This window comes from Cricetulus griseus, chromosome 7, assembly GCF_003668045.3.
Source record: "Cricetulus griseus strain 17A/GY chromosome 7, alternate assembly CriGri-PICRH-1.0, whole genome shotgun sequence".
Lineage (NCBI taxonomy): Eukaryota > Metazoa > Chordata > Mammalia > Rodentia > Cricetidae > Cricetulus > Cricetulus griseus.
In genome coordinates, this window is record NC_048600.1 from 2541353 (window position 1) to 2566649 (window position 25297).

Sequence of the window (25297 nt, forward strand, 5' to 3'; positions counted from 1 at the left end):
GTGGAAACTACTACATAGATGCTCACAAACTCAGAAGCGACAGACTAATGAAGGTTATGGGGGAAAGGAGGGGAGACCCAACACTGAATCTGCTTGAGAGAATTCCCATTGCCAAATCTGGGACAATGTGATCTCCAAGAGAAGTGGTTACAAAAATGAGTTCCTGCTATAGTGGCAGGATGCTCACAAGTCAGGAGACTTAGAAAGCTCCACTTTAGGTGGACTCTGAGCCTCCCAGGGAATATACAGAGCCAAGTACAGCAGTAAAGTGCTGTGGTCTCCCCTTCCTTGGCCCATAAAAACAGCTCAATGTGCTAATCCATGTACAACTTCCCTTGCGCTGCTCTGTGACCAGTGTGCGATGTCTTTTGAAGAGATTTATTTGACCCTCTAAATCTAAGTCTTAAGCGGATGTTCTTCTGTATATGTGTTTCTTTTATTGGTTAATTAATAAAACACTGATTGGCTGATTGGCCAGACAGGAAGTGACGTAGCTGGGCAGAATCAGAATATAAGCAGGGAGAAACAGGAAATCGATCTCTTCTCTGTGGAGATGCTTAACAGTCGTCATGTGAGCCGTCAAAGGAGTTGAGGTCCGGACTTTTCTCTGGTAAGATACGTCACAGCCTTGTGGCAATTCATAGATTGATAGGAAATGGTTAATAATTAAGACAGAGCTAGCTAATAAGAAGCTTAAGCCATCAACCAACAGTTTCGTAATTAATATAGCATCTGTGTGTTCATTTGGGGCAAGAAGTCTGTGGGACCAGGCTGGCGGGAAAGAATCTCCATATTAGATCCAAACCCTTTATTCTCTAAATTGGTCACTTGCTTAGATTTTATGCTATTGACTTCTTTAAATTGTTTTAGATTTATCTTATTATTTTATGAGGTTTATGCATGCATGCATCATGCATGCATGCATGTATGTATGTATGTATGTATGTATGTATGTACACCATGTGCATGCCCAATGCCCTCAAAAGTCAGAAGACTGTTTGGATTCCCTGAGGCTGAAGTTATAGATGATTGTGAGCTACCATGTGGGTGGTAGGAAATGAGCCCAGATCCTCTGAAAAGCCAGCCAGTACTCTTAACCCCTGAGCCACCTCTCCAGACCTACCCTAGAAATCTCTCCCAGTCTTTACAGTAGTTATTTAACTTGGATCTAGCTCTTTAACAGAACATCATACCTGAAAATTAGTTTTCTCTTCAAGTTTATACAAGAAACTGTTTTCAAAGTCATTAACACACACACACACACACACCCCTTGCGCATGCATACATAGTCAGTCAATGGAGCACACCAATAATTCCAGAGTTCAAAATGATTGAAAATCTGAAATGAGATGATAATGCAGGATCCTGCCTCCACAATCAATACATCAAAGCTAAATCCCATGTGAGTAATTTTCTGTCTTAATGAGAAAAACATTCTCATTTTTAGTCACATGTGACAGGCAAAATTAATTCCTGTTAATTGGTTCTTTTACGCTAGTTTTAGAAATATAATAGATTTATATATAATTTTCTTAATCCAACAACATTAGTTTTCTTACACTTCATGGGAAATTGTTTTATTTCAGTCAGAATTTCTTAAGAACATACTCTGAGCACAAGGAGAAGTTCCCAGAGGAGGATTTGCAGAATTTTGACAGAGATAAATAAAGCACAAGTCATTTGTTAAAAGCTTACTAATAGGCAAAGGCATACATAAGATCCTGACCTCATCAAATATTACCATGCATAATAGTAATATTGATAGGAATGGCCCTTGTGAGCCAAAGGAAACCGAACTGAATTCGTGAAACTTAAGTTTTCTTTCCTCTTCACTAGGAATACACTCTAACTACCTGCAGGAAGTTATTTCACCAAACGCTCAGCCTTCAACCGAAGGATGTGAGGCCAGGAAAGGGCAATGTCCACACTTGTTCCTTTGAGGGTTAGCTTCATCTAGTGGTCAGGGAGTTCCTTTCTTCATTTTTAAAAGAAAATCAAGTTTATGCTATCCTTTCTAGTCTTATTACTGTGAATAAATACTATTTTGCAAGTATTCAAAATAGGAAACATGGTTTTATCTGTACTGTTGAATATTTATCATGAAAAAATGAACAGCAAAGACCAGAAAACTGACCTAAGCTACACTGACATAAAGATTTTCTCCAGTCATAATAGATTAGTTTAAATAATTTAAATTAGCCTAAGAGCTAGTCAAATTCTGAGAAATTTCATTGGCTAGATATCAGAGATTCTAGGTGCCAGTTTAAAAAGCATTCACATACTAAGAAATCTGTTTAACTGATGTTAGGCAAGTATCCTTTTTTGCAATCTCAGTAAGAGCACCGTGAAGGGGGAGAAGACTTCCCCCCATGCAACGGCAAGCACTGGTCAGTTAGGTGTAAGGAAATTTTGATATAACTGCAGACTATTGAAGATGTGGGTGACTACCAAGTGTTTTCAGATCACAATTAAAGAAAGAAACATGCCAGGAATTGATCATTTTAAGTTATTAAAGGTTTAAGAAAGACAAAACCTTAATATTTGAATGTACAAATCTTTGCTTAAAAAGGCAATCTTCTGAGCTGCTCTCAACTGTAACTATGAATTCACAGATGACATTCAGCACGAAAGGGTCGGTAATAAAGTGTCATATCAGGAGAGGAAGGAAGGAAGAAATATGTGAAGACCAACATTTATCACTCACCTCATGAGTCAGCTCGGCTATCTGGTCCTTCAGTTCCCTAATGTACTGGTTAGAGTCGGACCTGTTCAGTTGTCCTTGGAGCTTGCCCTCTTCTTTCTGTTGTGTGACAATACAACAAGAAAAATCACCAGGCAACTTTTATATCATGAACTAAAATATTTTAACCACAGTGCAATAGTTTAGTTAGCTAAATTCTGATCAAATCCATTCTCTGAAAATTCTTAATGAATTAAATAGAGAGCTTCTAAAAAAAATGCCTAATGAATGCTTGACAAAGCATAAGCTTCATAAAACATACCTTGAGAAAGAATTAGAAAGCCCGGCTTTGGTGGCGTATGCCTTTAATCTCGGGAAGCAGAGGCAGGTGGATCTCTGTGAGTTTGAGGCCAGCCTGGTCTCCAGAGCGAGTGCCAGGATAGGCTCCAAAGCTATACAGAGAAATCCTGTCTCGAAAAACCAAAAAAAAAAAAAAAAAAAAAAAAAAAAAAAAAAAAAAGAAAAAGAGAAAAAATTAGAAGTTAATGATCAAACAGGTTCTCTAATGACAAAATTACCCTTGGATTTCTTTTTTTTTTTTGTTTTGTTTTGTTTTGTTTTTTTTTTTTGAGACAGGGTTTCTTTGTGTAGCTTTGGAGCCTATCCTGGCACTCGCTCTGGAGACCAGGCTGGCCTCGAACTCAGAGAGATCCGCCTGCCTCTGCTTCCCGAGTGCTGGGATTAAAGGCGTGCACCACCAATGCCCAGCCATGTCATTAGTTTCTTATGCAGTTGTTTCTACCTGAACCATAAAAGCCAGTGCCTAGTCAAAAGCTGATGAAACTCCCAGTTACACTTGAAATCTTTCAAAGAAACAAACAAACAAAAAATCCTCCAACTCTAGAAAGGGATGTGAGTCGTCAGGAATGTGTGCTGGGAATCCTACATATAGCTGATTTTTAAAAATGCTCTTGGGACTAAGAGATGGCTCAGCAGTTCTTAGTGTGTACTGCTCTTAAAGAGGACCTGAATTCAGTCTCCGGCATTCATGTCAGGTGGTTTACAACAGCCTGCTCCAGAGGTTCTGACACACCAGGCACTCTCCTCTGGTTTCTTCAGTCAACTGCACTCGCAAGCACATACCCCACACAGACCCAAATGCATACACATAACCAAAACAAACAAAAGGGTAGAGTAAGTCTTTATGGTACGTCTGATCCTAGCAGTTGATGAGTAGAGGTGGGGCCATTCTCCAAGACTAAAGCCACTGGACAAAGAGCTGCCTTTTTCTTTTCTTCTCAGCACACATCCCCTCGCTGGCTTGAAAGTTTCTATAGAAAGTAGACTGGCCTCAAACTCAGAGTTCTCCCTGCTCTGTGTCCCCAGGGCTAAGATAAAAGGTGTGAGCCAGCATGCCTGGCCAGTTTTCATATACCATAAATGACAAAAGTGAACTTTCTAGATAACAGGACCCCTAAAGAGTGAAAACAGTTTTTAAGGTATCCCCACAATATTTAAAATTAGGAAACCATGTCTTGATGCTTTAAGTATTTAGAAGCTCTGAGTCACTCCTGAGATCAAAAGAGTACCGAGTTACTTTTAAGGGGGCTAATCATTCTGTTTTCCTCAATGGAAAGAACTATTTTTAACAGTTTTTAGTATAATCTTCCTATAACAGTCTGTACATACTTGGTATGTAGTTAAGTGTGGTTAGTTTTGCCACACTACAGACAGTAGCAGTATAGGCTGAACGACATTCAGCATAGCAGTGAGGCATATGCTATGTTGTTAGAGAACTCTACCAGCCCCTGAGAGCTGCCTTAGGGTATTTACAGGCTTTTAAAGTCAGGTTTAAAACTGTCTTAGGCCTTCAGAATAGAGAGTCACATGGAAAAACACTTTCCAGTATAGCAATCCCTTCTGCAATCTTTCAAAATCACAAGATGATAAGACCTTAGACTCCTCTCTTCAGACCTCAAAGTGTATACAAGCCCACCTTCCACTCTATGATTATATACTTTCCTCAAATACTGATGGCAGAAGGTAGAAATAACTGTAACTGTTCAAACAACAACAATGAGCAGCTACCCTACAGTCAGAAACCCAGTCCCCCATCCTGCTCCCTCAGTGAGAACTGTCTTTGTGGCTATGATCACGTTAACCGAACCTGGTCTTTTCTTCAAATCCTTTTATCAAATTATTCCTATACACTGACTTTTTGTTCTGTTTTCTTTTGGCAACTTTGGGAGGCAGGTGGGTTTCTACGAGTTCCAGGAAAGGCTCCAAAGCTATACAGAGAAACCCTGGCTTGAAAAACCAAGGAAAAAGAAAGAAGAGAAAACCCTGCAGTGGAAGATGACCCGCTAGACTGATCTGTAGGGAGAATCCCTGATGCTGACCAGGCACTGACCACGCCCGCTTTGGCCTAGTCAGCGGTACCTGTAATCAGGGTTTCTCCCTACACTGAGAACTCATACTCATACAACTCATACTCAGATTCAAAGTAACTCACATTCACTTACAACTTGGAAATCTCAGTTTGAGCTGATGGCTCAGAACAGCAGAAACACTAAGTCAGAATTCCAGCAAAATCATTTCTTAAGTCTTCCCTCTTTTTCCATTTAAGTGAACCAATAAAGCCTCCTCATTTCTGGCACTTTTCAGCAAAAATAATAATTAATACATTGAGCATACATGAGCCCTTCTCATGTGAGGTTCTCTACGGGAATTAAGCTCCAACAACTATAGCATAATTGTGTAAAGGTTTAATAATGCTTATGGCACCTGGGCTGGTACTAACTAGGTACCACCCTGTCAAGAACTCATTCAGATAGTTTTCTGAATGGCTTAAGTCTCCTGTGGCACTCGGGTGGAGACAGACAGCACTTAAGCCAAAAATTGTTCTCGTTCTTTGCAAGTAAGTAAACAATACAACAACTTTGTTTGTTACTTCTATATTCTCTCTCTCTCTCTCTCTCTCTCTCTCTCTCTCTCTCTCTCGCTCTCTCTCTCCCTCCCTCCCTCCCTTCCTTTTTTTCTTTGAGACAGGGTCTCTCTATGCAGAGTTCTTGCTGTCCTGGAATTCCCTCTATAGACAGGCTGTTCTCGAACTCAGAAATCAGCCTGTCTCTGCCTCCTGAGCGTGGGGATTGAAGGCGACTGCCACTAAGCCCGATTTAGTTCTACAAAAGTTAAAACAAAGTAAAGTGGTTATACAGGAGTTAGAGACATCTGACTCATTTTTGGTTGTGATTTTACAGAATTCAGAACATGAGAGATGATGATGCAAACAGGTAGGAGATTTATACAAAGCTCCAAGCAGAATGTGCTCTGGATTTGTTCACAGGTTCCCATCTTTCCTTACATATCTATTTCAATTTCTGCTAACTTTACTGGGAAATGCAATACAAAGGTGACAGGGGATGCTCTTCTGTATATATGTTTTTCTTATTGGCCAGACACTGATAAACACTTATAAAACACTGATTGGCCAGACAGGAAGTGACGAAGCTGGGCAAAATCAGGATATAAGCAGGAACAAACAGGAAATCACTCTGTTCTCTGTGGAGACACTGATCAGTCCCCATGTAGGATGCCAGAGGATTAACAGGTCCGGACCTTTCTCCAGTAAGATAAGATCACATGGAAATACTTAGATTAATAGAGATGGGTTAATAATTAAGGCAGAGCTAGCCAATAAGAAGTCCCAGTCATTGGTCAACAGTTTTATAACTAACAGCGTCCATGTGTTCATTTGGGGCTGAAGTGTCAGTGGGGCCTAGCTGAGACAAAAAAAAAGCCTCACATTACATAAAGGAACTCGAAAAAATGCTACAACCCTTTGTATATACCATTCAAGCCAATGATTCTGTTCCTCAGTCTTATAATTTAGAGCGGCATCTCATTTTTGATATCCCACATTTTATGCATAAGAAAATTTATTATTTACAATTCATGTTTACATGTACATGTCTGTGTGAATATATATACATGAGTACAAGTGCCCACCAAGTCCCAAAGAGGGCGTTGCATCCCCTGGAGCTGGAGTTACAGGTGGTTGTAAGCCACCACCTGGATGCTGAGAACACAACTCAGGTCTTCTGCAAGAGATGTATGTATGTGTTCTTAACCACTGGACCAACTCTCTAGCTCCTAAAGTTTGTTTTTAACCTGTTTTATTTTTACATATTTCCCATTGCTCAGAATTAAATGAACAGTTGAAATGAACAATTTATACATAATTCAAAATTCTAAAGAATATAGCTAAGCATTTGCTTGCAGCCTTCAAAATGTATCCTTGTATGCATAGAACATTAGAATATTTTCACATTCATAACTACAAATTCATGTAAAAATAAAAATTTAAAACATAGATCAGACTCTATACTTACTAAAGTTATTTAATATTTCATATAGATCGTGCTATTCAATATTTTTAAATATTGGTATTTGATATAAATTTTAAGTTCATTGCATTTTTTAAATATTTCAAATACAGAACAAAAACAAATTAGGAAAAGAAAAGTGATTTGTAAATTCACCACTAAACTTCAGTGTGTCACCTGGAGACCTTACCCTAAGGTCGTCCTTGGCTCCACACTAACTCTACCTTAAACTGATACCTCCTCAAAGAAGGGAAAAGTGGAGCAAAGGGGATCGAGCAAGCAAGCAAGCAGGAAGGAAGAGTGCACTGGAGAAGAGGCCCTAAGGAGGGGACAGTGCTCACTGAGATGAAGCCAGTGACACCACTGCTCTTACAGAAGTAGTCTCCCAAGTCCAGCATCCTAAATGGTAGCAACACTGGAGGAAGCCACTGTTCATCCACAGGAGACCAACTTGATAACAGTCACTCATCAGGCATCTTCAGCAATCCTTTGGTGTATGTGTCTAATTTTCATATCCTATCATGCTTACAATCTTGATTAAATAAGAAGTGAACTCCCTTACTAGGAAGATGTGAGCTGATGTAAAATTCAACACAAATAGGATGATTAGCCCAAGATAAGCTCTCAGAGTGTGAGGGAGAAGGTGAGAAACACAGAGGGACCTTAGGTCTGAAAGGCTGTAGAATCAGCATTAACCGTCATTTATAGCCATTCTCGTCTATGGGGACGCTTGCAATGGAGAAACCATTCTGGCAAGACAGGTCTGTTTAAAACAACTGAGTCCAAAAAGATTCCATCTAAGGTGGGTATCAGGGTTTACCTAAAAATAAATTTGCTAGAACAGTTGATTTTGCAGGAGGGAAGATAGTTTCTCTGCAGGGCCGAGCTGTCCTGTTGTGGCTTCAGCCTCCAGAGTTGTCCTAGGTGGTCTGGCTTCCTGATAAGTCAGGACACCTTTGCAGTCCCAGAGCTCTAACACTCACACTCGTGTACACTACATATATACAAGGAGGCAAACACTCATAAATCTAGAACAAAAATTTAAATGAAAAAGATGGAAGGATTTTCATGAAAAACAAGAGCCAACCAAAATATATACATGAACAGCCCCCAAAACCAACAAAACTCCCAAACAAATGAACAAAAAGACAAAGGCTGAAGATGAAGCCCATTGGTAGTGTGTTTGAGGACCTAGGTTCAATTCTCAGTACCACAAAACCAAACAGGCAATCACCAAACTAAACACACATGTCCCTTGAGAACTTATACTTACTGGGCAAAAGGAATTTCCAAGAAAAAAACACTATATTCAATTTAGTCTAATGTATATAGTGGGTAATGTTTAGATCTGAATGTGACTTGGAAAATGAGTAACAATGTTAACACATGTAGGGTAACCTGAGGGGGAGAAGAAAGATTAAGCAGCCCCAATATGACCTCAGGATACTTCTCACATATCAGCAGCACACCAGTATTGCAAACAAACTTGTCAAAGAGCGCTGCCTGGATATTTGGATTCAATATTCCACTTAAGGAAAAATCACTGATATTTTAAAAGTGGAAACAAAGAGTCAGAAAATACCCTAAATGCTATTTAATGACAAACGTATAAATGACCTAAAAAATTCTTGATTTTTAATGTTTTACAAACAAGTTTTCATTTAAATATTAGTTTAAAGTATTTTTAGTAAAGACCCTCTTTCAGCATAAAAGCAGAATGTATATTCACAATATAAAATACATTAAAGAACTATATATTCTAAGAATTACATATTAATTTAACATCACTGCTAAAACAGTTCATTCAATTATCTAATGTTTAAGTTTTCTTCCAAGTATTTTTATGGCTTCCTACTTTCAAGTAGTGCCATATGTTTGTTTCTGATAAGCAAGTGGAAAATGTCAGCTACACTAATAAATTTGCCAGAGACTTGCATTCTTGAGGTTTTCTTTTGGTCTAGCTGATAACAGATTGCCAGTTCACTGGTTCACTAGGTAAAACTAATTGATAAAGAAAGAGGCTCAGTGTGTCAACACTCCATGCATTCACCAAGGAGACCTTGCACACACACTTTTTGTCAGATCATAAATGAAGCTCAAAAGTTAACAAGTAGTATTTGTTAACAGGCATGGATGCACAGCCCATCAGCTTTACTGCGAGAACATCGATATCAGGATTTGAATTAAGCCTTAAGCCAAAGAGTCTGTGTATGAAGCTTTTAACAAAAAGGTCAACAATCACTTCATGAATAATGAGTGTTCAGGAATAAGGAATAAAACTTACTTTGAAATGCATCAGAAAATAAGAACGCTAGAATAATAGACAGATATCTGATAAGGCAACAGAGAAACTAAGTTAAAAAAATTAGCAAGATGGAGATAGTAAGTTATGTGTGGTAATTACACAATGTCTTCATTGTCTATTTTGTACATTCTCACAATACTTAGAAGAAAGAAATCCATCTAATTCAGAACAATTTGTCCTCTTTTCCTCACACCACTTGCTAAAAAAGTACCCATGGTTTACACTGTATTTCCTTTACAGTGGTGAAAAAATACCTACCCTCCAAAGGATTGTTGACTTTGCATTTAAAATCTACCTTTTGTGCTAAGCATAGTGGCCCATGACTATCATCCTAGCACTTGGCAGCTGGAAGCAAGAGGATCATTAGTGTAAGACCAGCCAGGACTAAACAGACTGTCACAGGGTGGGAGTGAGGACTGGGAGTTTGAAACAGCTCAGTGTCACAGTACGTGAATAGCATTGGAGAAGAAGACTTGGGATCCTCCAGCACTTACAACAAAATAAATAAAAATCTACATCTTGTTCCAGAAATGAATACTACTTTCATTGTATTTTCCTGGGAAGTTAAAATGAAAAGCAACATTATCCCTTCTCTAAAATGTTTGTAACCAGAAGTGTTTTATATTTCAGTTTTTGAAATATTTGCAAATGCACAATGAGAAAAATCTGACACAAAACTCGAGCCACAACATGAAATGTATTTACGTATTTTTAAAATCTCTGTACTTCGGGCTCTTTCTCGGTGACTGGCGACTGGGCCTCTTGCCTTACATGTCAGAGAGGTTGGGTTAGTCTCCAGATACTTTTGTTTTCATTTTCAGATTGGATTAGCTAAGAGATGCCGACTGGACCTGACTTATCTGTGGCCCAGGCTTGGAGCTTGTGATCTCCTGCCTCAGCCTCCTCAGTGCTAGGGCTACAGAATACACCACCACACCTCACTCATACACTTTATAAACTCACTATTCACATATGCCAAAAATACTTTTAATTTAATACTCTAAATTTAATTGAGACCTGTCATGAGGTCACGTGCAGAATTTTCCATGGTGTCATCTTCAAAAAAGTTTATTTTATATTTTCAGATTAGAGATGTCCACTCTGTATCAAAAATGTTCAGAGTAAGAAGACACAGAGATGGAGTGTGACAACCTACTCTGATACTAGGTTCTGGGGGCTGGGTGTGCAGCTTACGAGCTGGGTGCATGCCTAGAATGCACAAGGTCTGAGCTCAAGCTTCAGAACTGTGTTTTTAAAAAGGCAACCAACTCCACACATTAAAGAGGTTTTAATTTCTTAATTTATAGGTTAAGTATCTCTGATTTTAAAAAAAAAAAAAAAAACTGAAACCCAAAGTGCTCCAAAACTAACCTCTTTGAACACAGATTTGTGATGCTACAGTGGGGCATTCCACTTGTAAATGCTTGTGACTGTGGATGATGGATACTCTATTTGTGCACAGACACAAAGCTCATCTAAAATAACAAAGAAAGCAGAGCCTAGAGACCATGGTTAATAGCAACTGGGATCCCAAATCAAAGATCCCCGGAGCGCACTCTGCTTCTATACTTCTCAAGTATAAAGGGAAATACATCTTCATTACTTATGCCAATTTAGGTTGGATTTCCTTTCAGCTACAATAAAAAATATACTCTCTAAATAAGTATTCTCAAGTTATTGTTAGTAACCAAGTATTCTCGTTCAATTCTGTTGCCAGTTTCATTTCACTCTGTTTCTGTGACAGTTTTACAGTTTTAGTCTGTTCCCTCTCTACAGAGGTTAGCTCAATCTTGAACTCAAATCTCTTTCTAACTTCAGCTTTTGACAGGTGTGTGTGTGTGTGTGTGTGTGTGTGTGTGTGTGTGTGTGTGTGTCTGTCTGTCTGTCTGTCTGTGTGTGTGTCTGTCTGTCTGTGTGTGTGTGTGTGTGTCTGTGTGTGTGTGTGTCTGTGTCTGTGTGTGTCTGTCTGTGTGTGTGTGTGTGTGTGTGTGTGTGTGTGTGTGTGTGTGTGTCTGTGTGTGTGTGTGTGTGTGTGTGTGTCTGTGTGTCTGTGTGTTGTGTGTGTGTGTGTGTGTGTGTGTGTGTGTCTGTGTGTGTGTGTGTGTGTGTCTGTGTGTGTCTGTGTGTGTGTCTGTGTGTGTGTGTGTGTCTGTGTGTGTGTGTGTGTCTGTGTGTGTGTGTGTGTGTCTGTGTGTGTCTGTGTGTGTGTGTGTGTGTGTGTGTCTGTGTCTGTGTGTGTGTGTGTGTGTCTGTCTGTGTCTGTGTGTGTGTGTGTGTGTCTGTGTGTGTGTGTGTGTGTGTGTGTGGTCCCGGCTGGTCTGGAACTCACTCTGTAGACCAGCCTTAAACTCATAGACCTGCCTCTGCCTCTGCCTCCTAAGCTCTGGGATTAAAGGTGGGAGTTACCCCCCCGCTCAGCTCAGAAAATATTATTTTAAAGTATAAAATATAATGAAGAAGCCAGGTGTTGGTGGCGCACGCCTTTAATCCCAGCACTCAGGAGGCAGAGGCAGGCGGATCTCTGTGAGTTCAAGGCCAGCCTGGTCTACAAAGCTACACAGAGAAACCCTTTCTCGAACCCCCCCCCCAATATATATATATATATTGAGGAACTAAAACAAAACTGTTTGAGATCTAAGAAAAGTTCACACATATGAATCCTGTGACTAAAAACTAAGAACGATTCAATTCTAAAGGATGAATAAAAATCAAAGACTTGACAAAGTGGTTCTCTGGACACACAAAAGCTTCAGTATCTGTGTCTATGACCATATTGGAGGGGACTGTCTGCCGAACTTATTACATAATGGACTGCTGTAGGAAACAGTACAACACACGGATGAGTTTGGATGGTTACTGTACTAAAATGTGACACTGATGTCCAACCCCTGATTGCTTGCTGGTGACCTCAGCCACACATTCACTGATTTTATCCCCTGAGCACAGGAAGTTCTAATCAGAGGAAGGATGAGGAAGAGACACAAGGTGCTAGGATGCATCACATTCTGACAGCTTACTGGAAAAAATTAACACATGCCGGTTCACTAGAAGTGAGAAAACAAGCCCATGCAGTTTTGTGTAAGGTCAGGCAGAGAGTGGATGTTTTAGTCACAAGTACCTTCACTTGTATCTATGGCACACCAACACACCATTCAAAATTGAAAATTAAATGTGTTGCATCAAGCAATGTTGAAAAGAATGTTTTAAGGTAGCAAGAGTTTGCACATCACAGTGCAGCAAAACTAAAAGACAGCATCAAGCTGCTTTGACGAGTGGCTGGTAAAAAGTGAGCTTAGTAGTTTTAGACCTAACTAAAAATATTGGGGAGGTTAAGAGAAAGAAAAGACAGGCACCTCAAACTTGCTTGAGTCTAGGAATTTAGCCAGACTGATTTTTAAGATAAATTTCAATGGGTATGCCTAAAAGGCCCTTTTTGTTTGTTTCTTTATCTGCTTCAATGTTGGTTAGAACTTACCCTATCTTGCCACAGGAAGGGCACTTCCTTAGACAGGAAGATAGCTGATTTTAAAAAGCTATATTTCAATCTACAGTTTTAAAATACTCTACATAATCAGATCAACAAGTTTTGTTTTGGGGATTTTGACCCATTAGCTCCTAAATGATCCACCAGATGCGTTTGTCCAGGTAGCAAAAAGTTCCAAGACCAGGAGGCAAAGAGCATCTGCCTGAATTTCCCCCACCTTAGTTTCAAACCAATAGGAGCGTGGAGACAACCACAACCCATCTGTGTGTCCTTCAGCTACGTGAAATGAACACTTGTCTCTGTCATTTCTCTTTCTCTATGCACATAGATTTTTGTGACCCACTGGACATAATAAAAGATATTAAGACATTTACTACTACATACTTTGTTATGTATTGTCTGAGGATAATGAACTGTGCTGAATAACTTGACCTGCATACTTACAAATTTCTAAATTAAACAGTAATCCCCATAAACCCTCAAACCTGTTCCTATTCACTACTACATGTTTAATTATACACTGTCTGAGGATAATGAACTATTCTGTATAACTTGGCCTACACACATTACAAATCTCTAAATTAATAGTAATTCCATAATACAAATGAACCTGTTCCTGGTCCAATTTCCTTGAAAGGACTAAAAATGCCTCATTACTGTCTAGAATCGAACCAAAGCTTGTGATTTCAACTAGTGCTTTACCAATTTTTAGCCTTGTTTTATCTGCAACAGTCCCTCTACATTTTTAATTCTCAATTAAAATTTCAAAAGAGTCTAAATGCAAACCTGTGCACTATTCAGTTGAAACAGCACTCTGAACACTAATAAGACTCCAAATAAGATGCTGTTTTAAAATCATCTTTCAAAACAAAGAGAAACCAGAGTAAACCAAATATAATTCTTATCAAAAGGCTGGTTTGGATGCTAGGCATGTGGTTCATGTCTGTACTCCCAGCACACAGGAGGCTGAGCCTTCATATACACCACAAAATAAAAAAAAAAACATTGTGTTAAAACTAATTTTGTATCTATGCATCTATCTTAAGAACTCACAAAAAGGACTGCAGAGATGGCTCAGGGGTTAAGAGCACTGACTGCTCCTCCAGAGGTCCTGAGTTCAATTCCCAGCAACCACATGGTGGCTCACAACCATCCAAAATGAGATCTGGTGCCCTCTTCTGGTGTGCAGGTATACATGCAGACAGAACACTGTATACATAATAAATAAATAACTCTTAAAAAAAAAAAAAAAGAATTCACATAAAGAAAGCCAAAGGCTTGCAGGATGGCTCAGCAAGTGAACGTGCTTGCAGGGAAAGCCTGGGTTCGAGTGTGGCAGGAGGAAAGGACTGACCCTACAAAGTTGTTCCCTGTTGTCCAGATGCATGCTGTGGCGTGCACACACCCACACTAACACCCACCCATGCACAGTAAATAAGAAAAGAAGTTTCTAAAAAGAACAAAAGAAATCTAAAATAGAAAGAAAAATATAAACAGTGATCAATAATAAGTTTTAAAACGTTTGTAAACGAGCCAGATGGGGGTGGCACATTCCTTTAATCCCAGCACTTGGGAGGCAGAGGCAGGCAAATCTGAGGGAGTTCAAGACCAGCCTGGTCTACAAAGTGAGTTTCAAGACAGTCAGGACTGTTACACAAAGAAACCCTGTCTCAAAACAAAACAAAAAACAAAACAACAAAAGCATCAGTGTGTAAACTTGCAGTGGTTTACTAGTCTACCAGTCAATGGTTTCTAGATTACTTGTATGCATTGGTCACCCTAAGTTCCACTGGTTTTCTGCTTTCTGAGTTTTCATCAAATGTCTGACATACAATCAAATTTTTTACCTGGAACATAGTTATTAAAATTTTATGTATTACTTTTAGAATTTGAAATAATTGCCTAATATACCTTGACATTTCAGTTCTGTTAATTAAAATGAAAAACACTGCTTACAAGTAGACATCATAGCCTTAAAGGAAATAACAGAAACAATTAGTAATCTCCCCATGTTCTTTTCATAAAGATTTCAAAATAAATCTAAGGTTAAACATAGGATGTGGGTTTTCTCTGGGAGTAGTATTACAGAAGGTCTGTGGTATTAGCAGGGTCATGACACAATGCAGGTTACTTAGTCTCAAATGCAAGTGTAGAGCTTCCATTTTAAAAGTATTTTATATGACAGCTGCAGATGAAAAGCTCAATGAAAGAAGAGGTTGCAGCATACCAAGATAGCCACGCTCTCTCTCCAGTGAAAGCCAAACTCTGCTATGGAACACTTTCAAAAGCCATCTCTTTACTATTTTAAATAACATTTTAATGGCTACATTATGACACTAGGTTAAACAGTCAGAGAGGCCACAGCATTGCTTACAGCATGGTTGGAATGCTTAAGTTCTAATTTGTTATTTTCAATTCATCTACTAAAATCAAAGGTCTCATGCACTGTAGCTGCACATGAACTAACTATAAGACAGTTGACAAGTAGCACCCCATCTAATGAATGGAGTAATACTGAAACATCAAGAATAACCACTAAACTTTAATAAGTTATTACTGATTTATAGCTCAGCCTCAAGAAAAAATTAATCAGAACAGTAAATGTGGTAAGCGGTACCCTCTCCATGACTTCGAGGTGACTCATTTGAAACATCTAAAAACAAATCACACTAATCTCATGCACAACTGATGAATCTTCAAAACAGTTTCCTGTAATTTAAAGTCACAGACACAAACTCTGAACAGTCTTTTTGGTAACCAGAATAAAATGAAAATACATTTAGATACCTACAAAATGCAAATATATGTTCTGATATATATATATACATATATATATGTATATATATATGCATATATATGTATATATAGAGAGAGAGAAAGAGAGAGACACAGAGATAGAGAGAGAGAGAGAATAATGTTCTAAAGAGTATACAAGGAAGAAAAATTAGACTGATTTTTTTTTTGGCATTTTTTTCAATGCTAAGTTTGACTTACAAAGAGAAACATGAGTATTTTAGAGTGATATTTCTGACAATATCGGGCAAATGTACACATGAAAAGATCAGCCTTCATATACGAAAAGCTTCTTATATACAAAAATGTTTCTTATAAATTGTACTTTAACTGGCAATGAACTAATTTTGTTAGATATTTAAAATTCTACATAATTCTAAGTTCCTAAAAAGTATGAAACCACATAATTTACATCAGACATTGTGTGGAATAGTCTTAGATTTAAAGGGAAATTGAGAAGACAGCTCCATACACCAAGCAGCCTCTTTCCCTTTACCATCTTACATTCATTAGTTACGTTTGTTAAGATTCACAAACCAGTATGATGAGCAACTATGAATTAAATCCATGGTGTACTCAGACCTTCTTCCTCCTGTTTCTGGGTCTACCTGACACTGTAATATATTTAGTTATGTCCCTAGGCTCCTTTGGCTGTGACAATTTCTCAGATTTTGAGTGGTTTTCATGGTTTTGAGCTATACTAGTCAAATGTCTGCAGAATGTACATAATGGAATCCGTCTGCAGGAAGAGGAGCCTGTGTCATATGCAAACCCTAGTAACTAGATAGCAAAGAGGAACAGTCCCTATACCTAGCTGTCTTTGCTGTGGTACAGTTACAAACAAGCTACTTCCAAGTTTTAAAATGCCCAAAGTAAAAAAAAGTTATGAAAGACAAATATTTTATTATTTCATTAAGTTGTTCAAAATGGAAACAATACTTTGAGGGTCAGATGGAATCTTAGCGAACAGAGCTAAGGCACAGCATTTAAATTATCACTTGCAGTGCAGTCATTAATTTAGGAAGCTATAAATAACAAATCAATTACAAAGCTTTATGGTGAATTCCATGGTTCAGTAACATCACTGTAATCACACACAATTAAAAGCATTAATATTTTAAAGGTGATAGTAAAGACCTTATCACTTCCTTTCCATCTCTGTCAAAAGTGCACACTGCTCTAGGCACACTGATTTAAACCCAGATCCCACACTCACTGTCAGAACAGAATTCTGAGTGGGCGTTTTCTAAGCCATCAGTGGTTGGGGTATTGCCCATCTGAGGCATCCCTAGAGGTTATCTGCTGGGCAAACTAGCAAAAGAGGGTAAATGCTACGAAGTACCAGGAAAAGGACCTAGGGTGGATCTGAGTAGAATCATCCTGTTTTAAATGAATACTTTCCATTATCGGTAACAAAGCAATACAAACTTAAAGGCTTACTTAGTATACTATTTTTAACGTGTTTTGGGGTATACCAACATGCTTATTTTTTTAATGATCTATTTTCCTCAACTAACTGAACTAAAATGAACTTTTCTATGCTTTGTCCCACTACTTGAGAAGTAGATAGTTCTGCGTAGTGTCAATGTAGAAACACAGCTCAGACAACATTTGGATCAGCAGAGTGGTAAAGACTCCAGTAATGAGAGGAACACTGGGTTCTGACCATTTCCTACCAATTTAAAGACCACGCATACTTACAAGATAATTCTGAATGAGGTTTGGGTTAAGCATTTTATTAGGCTAAATGTTATCTGGCTGATCCCTCATACACTCAAATCCTTTATTGACTTTCTACATTACTCAGAGAAAAGCCAAAGTTCTTAGGTTCCATGGAACAGGTCCTATTTGTTTCTCAGACTTCCTCTTTCTCCCTGTCCTACACTTCACCCAGAGACTTATGGACTCAGGACATACCTTAGCAGTGAATTCCTTGACCAAACCTATCTGTCTTACTTTGTTTCTTATTATATTTAAGAGTGTGTGTGTATGTGAGTGGTGTGTGTGTGTGTGTGTGTGTGTGTGTGTGTGTGTGGTGTGTGTAGGTGCCCATGAATGTCAGAAGTGTCAAGAAACCAGACTTGGTTCCTCTGGAAAAGCACCAAGTGCTCTTTAGCACTGAGTTCTTGAGCCCTGCATGCCTTACTTTATTATTTATTTATTTATTTGTTTATTTATTTTATTTACTTATGGTTTTTTCAAGACAGGATTTCTCTGTGGCTTTGGAGGCTGTTCTGGAACTAGCTCTTGTAGACCAGGCTGGTCTCAAACTCACAGAGATCCACCTGCCTCTGCCTTCCGTGTGCTGGAATTAAAGGCGTGTGCCACCAACACCCAGCTCAATGCCTTACTTTAAATCCTTATTTAATGTCCCTTCTAGTGAACCTCACTTGATCATATTCTCAATATCTTCTTTTCATCGTGGCATTCATCATCTTCTAAACTGCATAGTGTGTTATTCACTCTTTTTATTCACCTAAGTTTTTTGTCAGCATTAAGCTAAAGGAGGAGAAAATTTTGTATCCTGTTTGCTAATTCAGGTAGTGATCTGAATACTGACAGGCACATCATAAGCATTGCATAAATCTTGGCTGAACTGAAGTCAACACCCCACTTAAATTCATAATTTAACCTGTTATTTACATGTACCACTTTTAAATGGGATCAACATTTAAGATCAAAAATGGTATTTCAAGATAAACTGTTACACTCACAGCATCAAGCTTAACACGCCGATGACTGGAATGTCAGAGATTAGAGGAGAAACACTGAGTGACACAGGAAGAAAGACCCAAAAGGCTGTGGGATACTCAGTTTAAGTACAGCCTATGTATACCAGAGGAAAAAAGACAAGAATCAGAACAACTGTCCTGATAAGGGGAGGGAATAGAAAAACTTTAAGTAGTAAACAATTATAATTGAAGGAGTTACTACAGGAGACAGTCAATGTACTATGAAAAAACATTTTAAACTGCCCTAACAGTATGTTCTAATAATAAAAATTTGTTTTAATTTAAAAGAACTAAATGTGGGTTCCCAATTTACTTTAAAATCTTCTATATGTTGAGATTCTTCAACTATAATGATATTAGCAATTCCTGTCTTATATGGTTGCTATGAAGATTAAACGGAGATGAGAACACTACTGGACATGTTCTGTGCCCAGCAGAACCAGCGACTACTACTACTACTTTTGTTATTGGTGCGCTGGCTGCCAATTAAATTGGCAATTAAAGCTGCCAATATGAAATATATTTCCAAGTACAACAAATCCAGAAACAAAACACTGAAACTAAGCTTTAGACTTTACACAAATTAACTTGTGGGATCCAACACCATCCTCTGGTCTGCTGGCGCTGTCACTGGCACTTGAGCGCGCGCGCACACACACACACACACACACACACACACACACACACACACGGAGGGAGGGAGGGAGGGAGGGAGGAGGGAGGGAGGGAGGGAAGGGAGGGAGGGAGGGGAGGGGGAGAGAGAGAGAAAGAGAGACTCAAACAGAAAATAGAGACAGAGACTCAAATAAATAGAAAAGAAAAAAAAAAAAACTACCAAGGATTGGGCTGCCTGGCACGATGGCAAATGCCTATAACCCCAGCCCTTGGAAGATAGAGGAGAATCAGGACTTTAAAGGTCATTCTCTAATAAATTTGAGGCCCAAACCAAAGTGAGGAGCGTTGAGGATGTAACAGTGGCAGAATACCTGCCTAGCATGCTATAGGCTGGAGATTTGTGTGCTTTCAAACCCTAGAGGAACGGCATTGAAAATTTTCACCATAAAGAAAGGGAAGTTGGCCTATAATGCCAACAGTGGATGCTTAGCTCTAATTATGATCTGGGGTTTGTGAGAGCCTATCTCAAAATGAACCAACAAATGTCTGAGAAAAATAGATGTGTTTAACCTGACTTAACAACATACAAAGCAGACACATAGGGAAGCTTCACACAGTACTCCATAAACATAGCTCAACTGTGGTTTTCTGTATCCAGTAAGAATAAATGTAACTTAAAACTAAGCACAGTAATCCATAGGAGTGCTGAGCACTGGAAAGATGACTCAGCAGTTCAAAGCAGCACTTACTGTTCTGCAGACCCTGCTTTGCTCAGTTTCTAGAACTCAGTGGGTCTCAGCCTCCCTCCTGTAACTCTAGTCCCAGGGCATCATCTGTACATACAAGCAAAATACTCATGCACAGAATCTGTTATTAAGATAAAAGGTTGGGCCCAGACTTGGTGCTGCACACCTGCCAGCCCAGCTGCTTGGGAGGCTAACGTGTGAGTATCACAAGTTGGAAGCCATAATGGAAAACTCAGAGCTTAGACCACTGTAACTTCATGATAGACTGACCGCATAGAATGTGCATGGTGCTGGAGTGAACCCTTGGCACTAAAAACCAAATGAATAAAAGAGCTTTATCTGAGAAAGTAACAAGAGACTTGAAGTGAGATACCGCCCAAGATTAAAGTGACACACATGATATACTAACTTCTTAAACCTGATGCCATTTTGGAATTCAACATCTGACTTTTATAGACAGAAAATATATTGTTCCCAAATCAATACTGTAGCAGAATAGTGACTAGACTCACCAGTAAATAACTATCATTCAGTTTAAGAACAAGAAATGTAGGTAATAATACATTTTAAAAACAGTTCCAGCAGCTGGGGTTGGCGCCTTTAATCCTAGCACTTGGAAGGCAGAGGCAGGTGGATCTCTTAGTTTGAGGCCAGCCTGGTCTATAGTGTAAATTCCAGAGTAGGCAGGGCTACATAGAAAAACCTTATATTGAAAAACAAGCAATAAAACAGTTCCAGGAAAAGGTTTAAGTTCAATGTAAGACTCTCAACTAAAGCAGTTCCTTCACAAGTAGGAGCAGTATTATAAACAATAATAAACAATTACTCATGTCATGATGTTAAATAACATGCAGGTGGACTCAAAAGCCCCAAAGTAGCTGAAGAATCTTTGAAAATAAATTCAATAAATGTAGCCTCATAGGTGTGTGGGTGTTTGTGTATGTGTGTATACACATGTGTATATACGCACATATATATGCATATATATACACATATATGCTAAAGTCTTTATAGAATGTCACAGAATTTATAAAGTATTTCTTCCTCTATTTCCTCTAAGTATATTTACAAAAGTATAGTTTTAGTAATTATATAAAAAAGCAGGCTTTAATTATAAGAATAACAGATTATGTATTATATAATCCAAAAATTAAAAGTATGTTATATAGCAATATGGTTTATTACATGGAGAATTTGAGAGAATTTAGTTTGTGAGAAATTAACAAATGCCAAGCCTGGTGTTGCACACCTTTAATCACAGCACTCTTGAACCAGAGGCAAGAGATCTCTGTGAGTTTCAGGTTAGCCAAGGCTACATAACATCAATTGGAAACATTAACTGATGGAGAAATACAAAATACAGAGTCTTAGTCCCCCCTAGTGGAACTTAAAATTGATTTGGTATATTTCCACAACTGTGAATGATCTAAAGTATAATATAACTGAAAAAGGAGTTTCAGATTTAAATGAAAATAATTTAAGAGGTTTTTTGACCCTTTAAGATGTATCTCTATATAATAGCTCATGCTGGCCTTGAACTTTTAATTTTCATGCTTCTCTTGAGAGTGCTGAAATTGCTGCCTATCTGTGGATCTTTTTTGTTTTGTTTTGTTTTTGAGACAGGGTTTCTCTGTGGCTTTGGAGGCTGTCCTGGAACTCGCTCTTGTAGATCAGGCTGGTCTGGAACTCACAGAGATCCACCTGCCTCTGCCTCCTGAGTGCTGGGATTAAAGGCGTGAGCCAGCACTGCCCGGCCCCTATCTGTGGATCTTAATCTACAGTAAATAAATACATTAAATTAGTATCTGTGGGTCTTAATCTACAGTAAATAAATGCTGAGACACTGAGACATTTACTCAAAATATTCTTCCTGAGTGACTTAACAGTCAGATCAAGGGTGGGCACACAGGTCTCAGTCCTGGAAGAACAAGGAAATTGCCTCAAACGTGTAGAATGTAAAGAACTGTAAGATGACAACAGCATGCAGAAGGGCACAGCAATCTGAAAGAACACGGAAGCCCTAGAACAGCGCTCTGGAGTATACTAGGCAGGGCTGTATGTGGGGGTGGACATAATGATAAGAGAGAAAGGTGGAGACATGAGTGTGGGGAATAATACAAAGACAGGGGTCTCATGCTGAGGAGTTGATGTGATTGGCAGGTGAGGCCACCAACAGATACTTTTATTTTAGGAAGGCAGCTCTGGTAACTGCTGGAGAGTTACCTACAGTGAAGGGTGGAAAAGGAGACTGGATGAGAGAACTCTACTTCAGACAAGACAGTCAGTAGAAGGACCAAGGATGGGCAGGGAAAAAACAGAAATGCCAGGAGAGGTCCAAAAAGAGGTTTGTAGTACCAGTCCCCACGGCAGACAAAACATCTCAGGGAAGTAACTTAAGGTGTAAAATAATGTTAGCTACTGAAACGGAAAACATGAATACCTTACACATGCATCTTTGGCATGCATTATAGATGGTAAAAAAGAAGTACCTGAAGTTATTCCAGGCTGAAAATGTGCTAACCAACGGTCCACGCATCAAGACTAAAGATACAAAAAAACAGAAATGCGAGGAATAAGTATGGCTCTCATTGGTTAGTACACTGTGAATATGTATGGCTCGCACTGGTTAGTACACTGTGAATATGTATGACTCTCACTGGTTAGTACACTGTGAATATGTATGACTCTCACTGGTTAGTACACTGATTTTGTATGGCTCTCACTGGTTAGTACACTGTGAATATGTATGGCTCTCACTGGTTAGTACACTGTGAATATGTATGACTCTCATTAGTTAATAAAGGCCTGCCTAGCAGGTACCAAAGCAGGAAGTATAGGCGGGACAACCCAACTAAGGATGCTGAGATGAAGAAGGGCAGAGTCAGAGGAGACACCAACAGGCACAGAGGATGCAGGATGTGTAGACAATGAAGTAATAAGCCATCAGCCACGTGGCAGATAGATAAGAAGACACCGATTAATTTAAAATGTAAGAGCTAGCTAGTAACAAGCATGAGTTGCTGGCTGAGCATTTACAATTAATATTACATTTCTAAGTGATGATTTGGGAGCGGCTAATGGCACAGGAAAACTATGCCCACACAGAAGCTTTGGGGTAGAATAGGAAAAAATCTGATTTCACCAAAGTCAAACGTGAACCCTACCTAAGCATGGACTGGTTGAGGAGTGGACACAGAAGATGTCAATGTATACAATGGAATGCTACTTAGCCTTTAAAAAGATGGGAGTTGTGCTAGCTGTGATTGCACCCTGCAATCCTAGCACTCAGAAAGCAGAAGCAAGAGGATTATAGGTTAGAGGACAGCCTGAGCCCTATACACTTCTAGGTTAGTGTGAGCAACACAGTAACATGCTACCTAGAAAAAAAAAAAAAAAAAAACTAGTAACAAAAAGAAATCTTGTCATTTGTGACATGGATAAACCCATGTGCTCACCAATACTAGAATCTAAGAAATCCAAACTTATAGCACCCTAACACACACAAGTCAGAGAAAAGTTTAAGACTATTTAGTGCCCAAGCCTGACATCTCCTGCTTTATCCTCTCAAATGATTGGAATAACATCTGACACCATGTCTGACCCACATTTACTTTTTTTTTTAAGATTTTATTTATTTATTATGTATACAACATTCTGCTTCCATGTATATCTGCACACCAGAAGAGGGCACCAGATCTCATAATGGATGGTTGTGAGCCACCATGTGGTTGCTGGGAATTGAACTCAGGACGTCTGGAAGAGCAGTCAGTGCTCTTAACCTCTGAGCCATCTTTCCAGCCCCACATTTACTTTTAAAAATCTAAATTTTGTTTTTGAAATAGAAGTGACACTGCAGAAATATGATGAAGTAACACTCAAAATGGACTTATTACACTGTTAACAAAAGCAAAACCCAAGTTCTCTGCTAAGACTTTGGACTTAAGAAAAATAAAAGGCTTTTGTGCATCAAAAGACATTATCAACAAAGAAAAAGTGTTACTATTGGTGCTGAGATAATCTTTTTGTACATTATGTGTATATATCTGTTTACCTCACCTGCCGAAGGCACCTTCTGATAGGTTTAATAAAGAGCCGAGCAGCCAATAGCTAGGCAGGAGAGGATAGGCGGGACTTCCGGAGAGAGATAGGAACTCTGGGAAAGAATCTGAGGCAGGAGATTGGCCAGCCAGATACAAAAGCAGTTGAGTATGGAACTGAGGAGAGGTAAGGAGCCACATGACAAATGGTAGATTAATATAAACAGGTTAATTTAAAGTTTAAGAGCTAGGCAGTGGTGGCGCACGCCTTTAATGCCAGCACTCGGGAGGCAGAGGCAGGCGGATCTCTATGAGTTCAAGACCAGCCTGGTCTACAAGAGCTGGTTCCAGGACAGCCTCCAAAGCCACAGAGAAACCCTGTCTCGAAAAACAAAACAAAACAACAACAACAACAAAAAAAAAAACCACAACAACAAAGGGCTAGTTAACAAGCCTAAGCTACAGCCAAGCTTTCATAATTAATAAAAAGTCTCCATGTCATTATTTGGGAGCTGGTGGCACAAAGAAAGACCTGTTACACCTTGGTGCTAGAGAGACGGCTCAGCAGTTAGGAGCAAGCGTTCTCTGGCAAAGGACCCAAGTTCTGTTCCAGAACCCATGTGGTGGCTAGCAACCACCTGTAGGGACCTGACACCCTCTTGTGGCTTCTGTGTGCATTACATGCACATGGTGCACACAAGGTAGGGTGAATACCCATATACATAAAATAAAAAATAAATCTTAAAAAGAACCTACAGGAGAAATATAAACCACATCATTTGACATGAGATTGCTATTGAGAATACACAAGTACCTTCTACAACTCATCACCAACAAGATAAACAGATCCAAAAGACAATATATAAATGCTAAATATCAGGTAAAGGGATGCCTGGTGTTGACTACCCACTGGGAAACCACCAATCAGAGTAAGGAGATGATGCCACCTAAAACACACCAGGATGACAGATTTCTAAGCTCCTGAAAATTAGTTAGTAGTGGTGAAGATGTGGGAAAAAATGGAATTCTTATGCTCTGAAGTTAGGAATGGAAAACAGTACATTTTACAGAAAATAGCATTGCAACTACACAAAAAACTAAACAGAATTAGTGTATGACGCAGTATTTCTAGATGATGCATAGGGACTCTCGTAGGTATTTACGATTCTCTGATCACGGTAGTGTCATTCACAACAGCACAGGCAGATAAATGATGAGTGGGTAACAAAAATGCAGTAGACACATGAAGGACGCACTTAACTTTAAAAAGGAAAGAAATTATAACACGCACTACATGAATGAACCTTAAGAACTTCATGATAAGTGAAATCAGCCTGTCACAAAAGGACATATGTTTCATGGTTCCCAATAGAATGTACCTGGAATGGTCAAATTCATAGAGATAAGATGCTAAATGGTGAGTGCCAGGGACTATGGAAGGAAGGAGTGTCAAGTTAGTACTTACTGGACACACTGAGCTTCATGCGGGAAATGAAAAAATATTCTGAGGCAGATGGTGT

General features: G+C 39.0%; 1 protein-coding gene across 6 annotated transcripts in view; it reads right to left on the reverse strand.

The window, feature by feature from the left end:
* Evi5 (ecotropic viral integration site 5) overlaps positions 1 to 25297 on the reverse strand; it is a 130929-nt gene that overhangs the window by 20626 nt on the left and 85006 nt on the right. For all 6 annotated transcript variants that reach the window (XM_035447450.1, XM_027425922.2, XM_027425919.2 and 3 more), the window contains one exon: positions 2705 to 2800. In XM_035447450.1, the coding sequence (XP_035303341.1) occupies positions 2705 to 2800 (96 nt within the window). The remainder of the gene's footprint in view (positions 1 to 2704; positions 2801 to 25297) is intronic.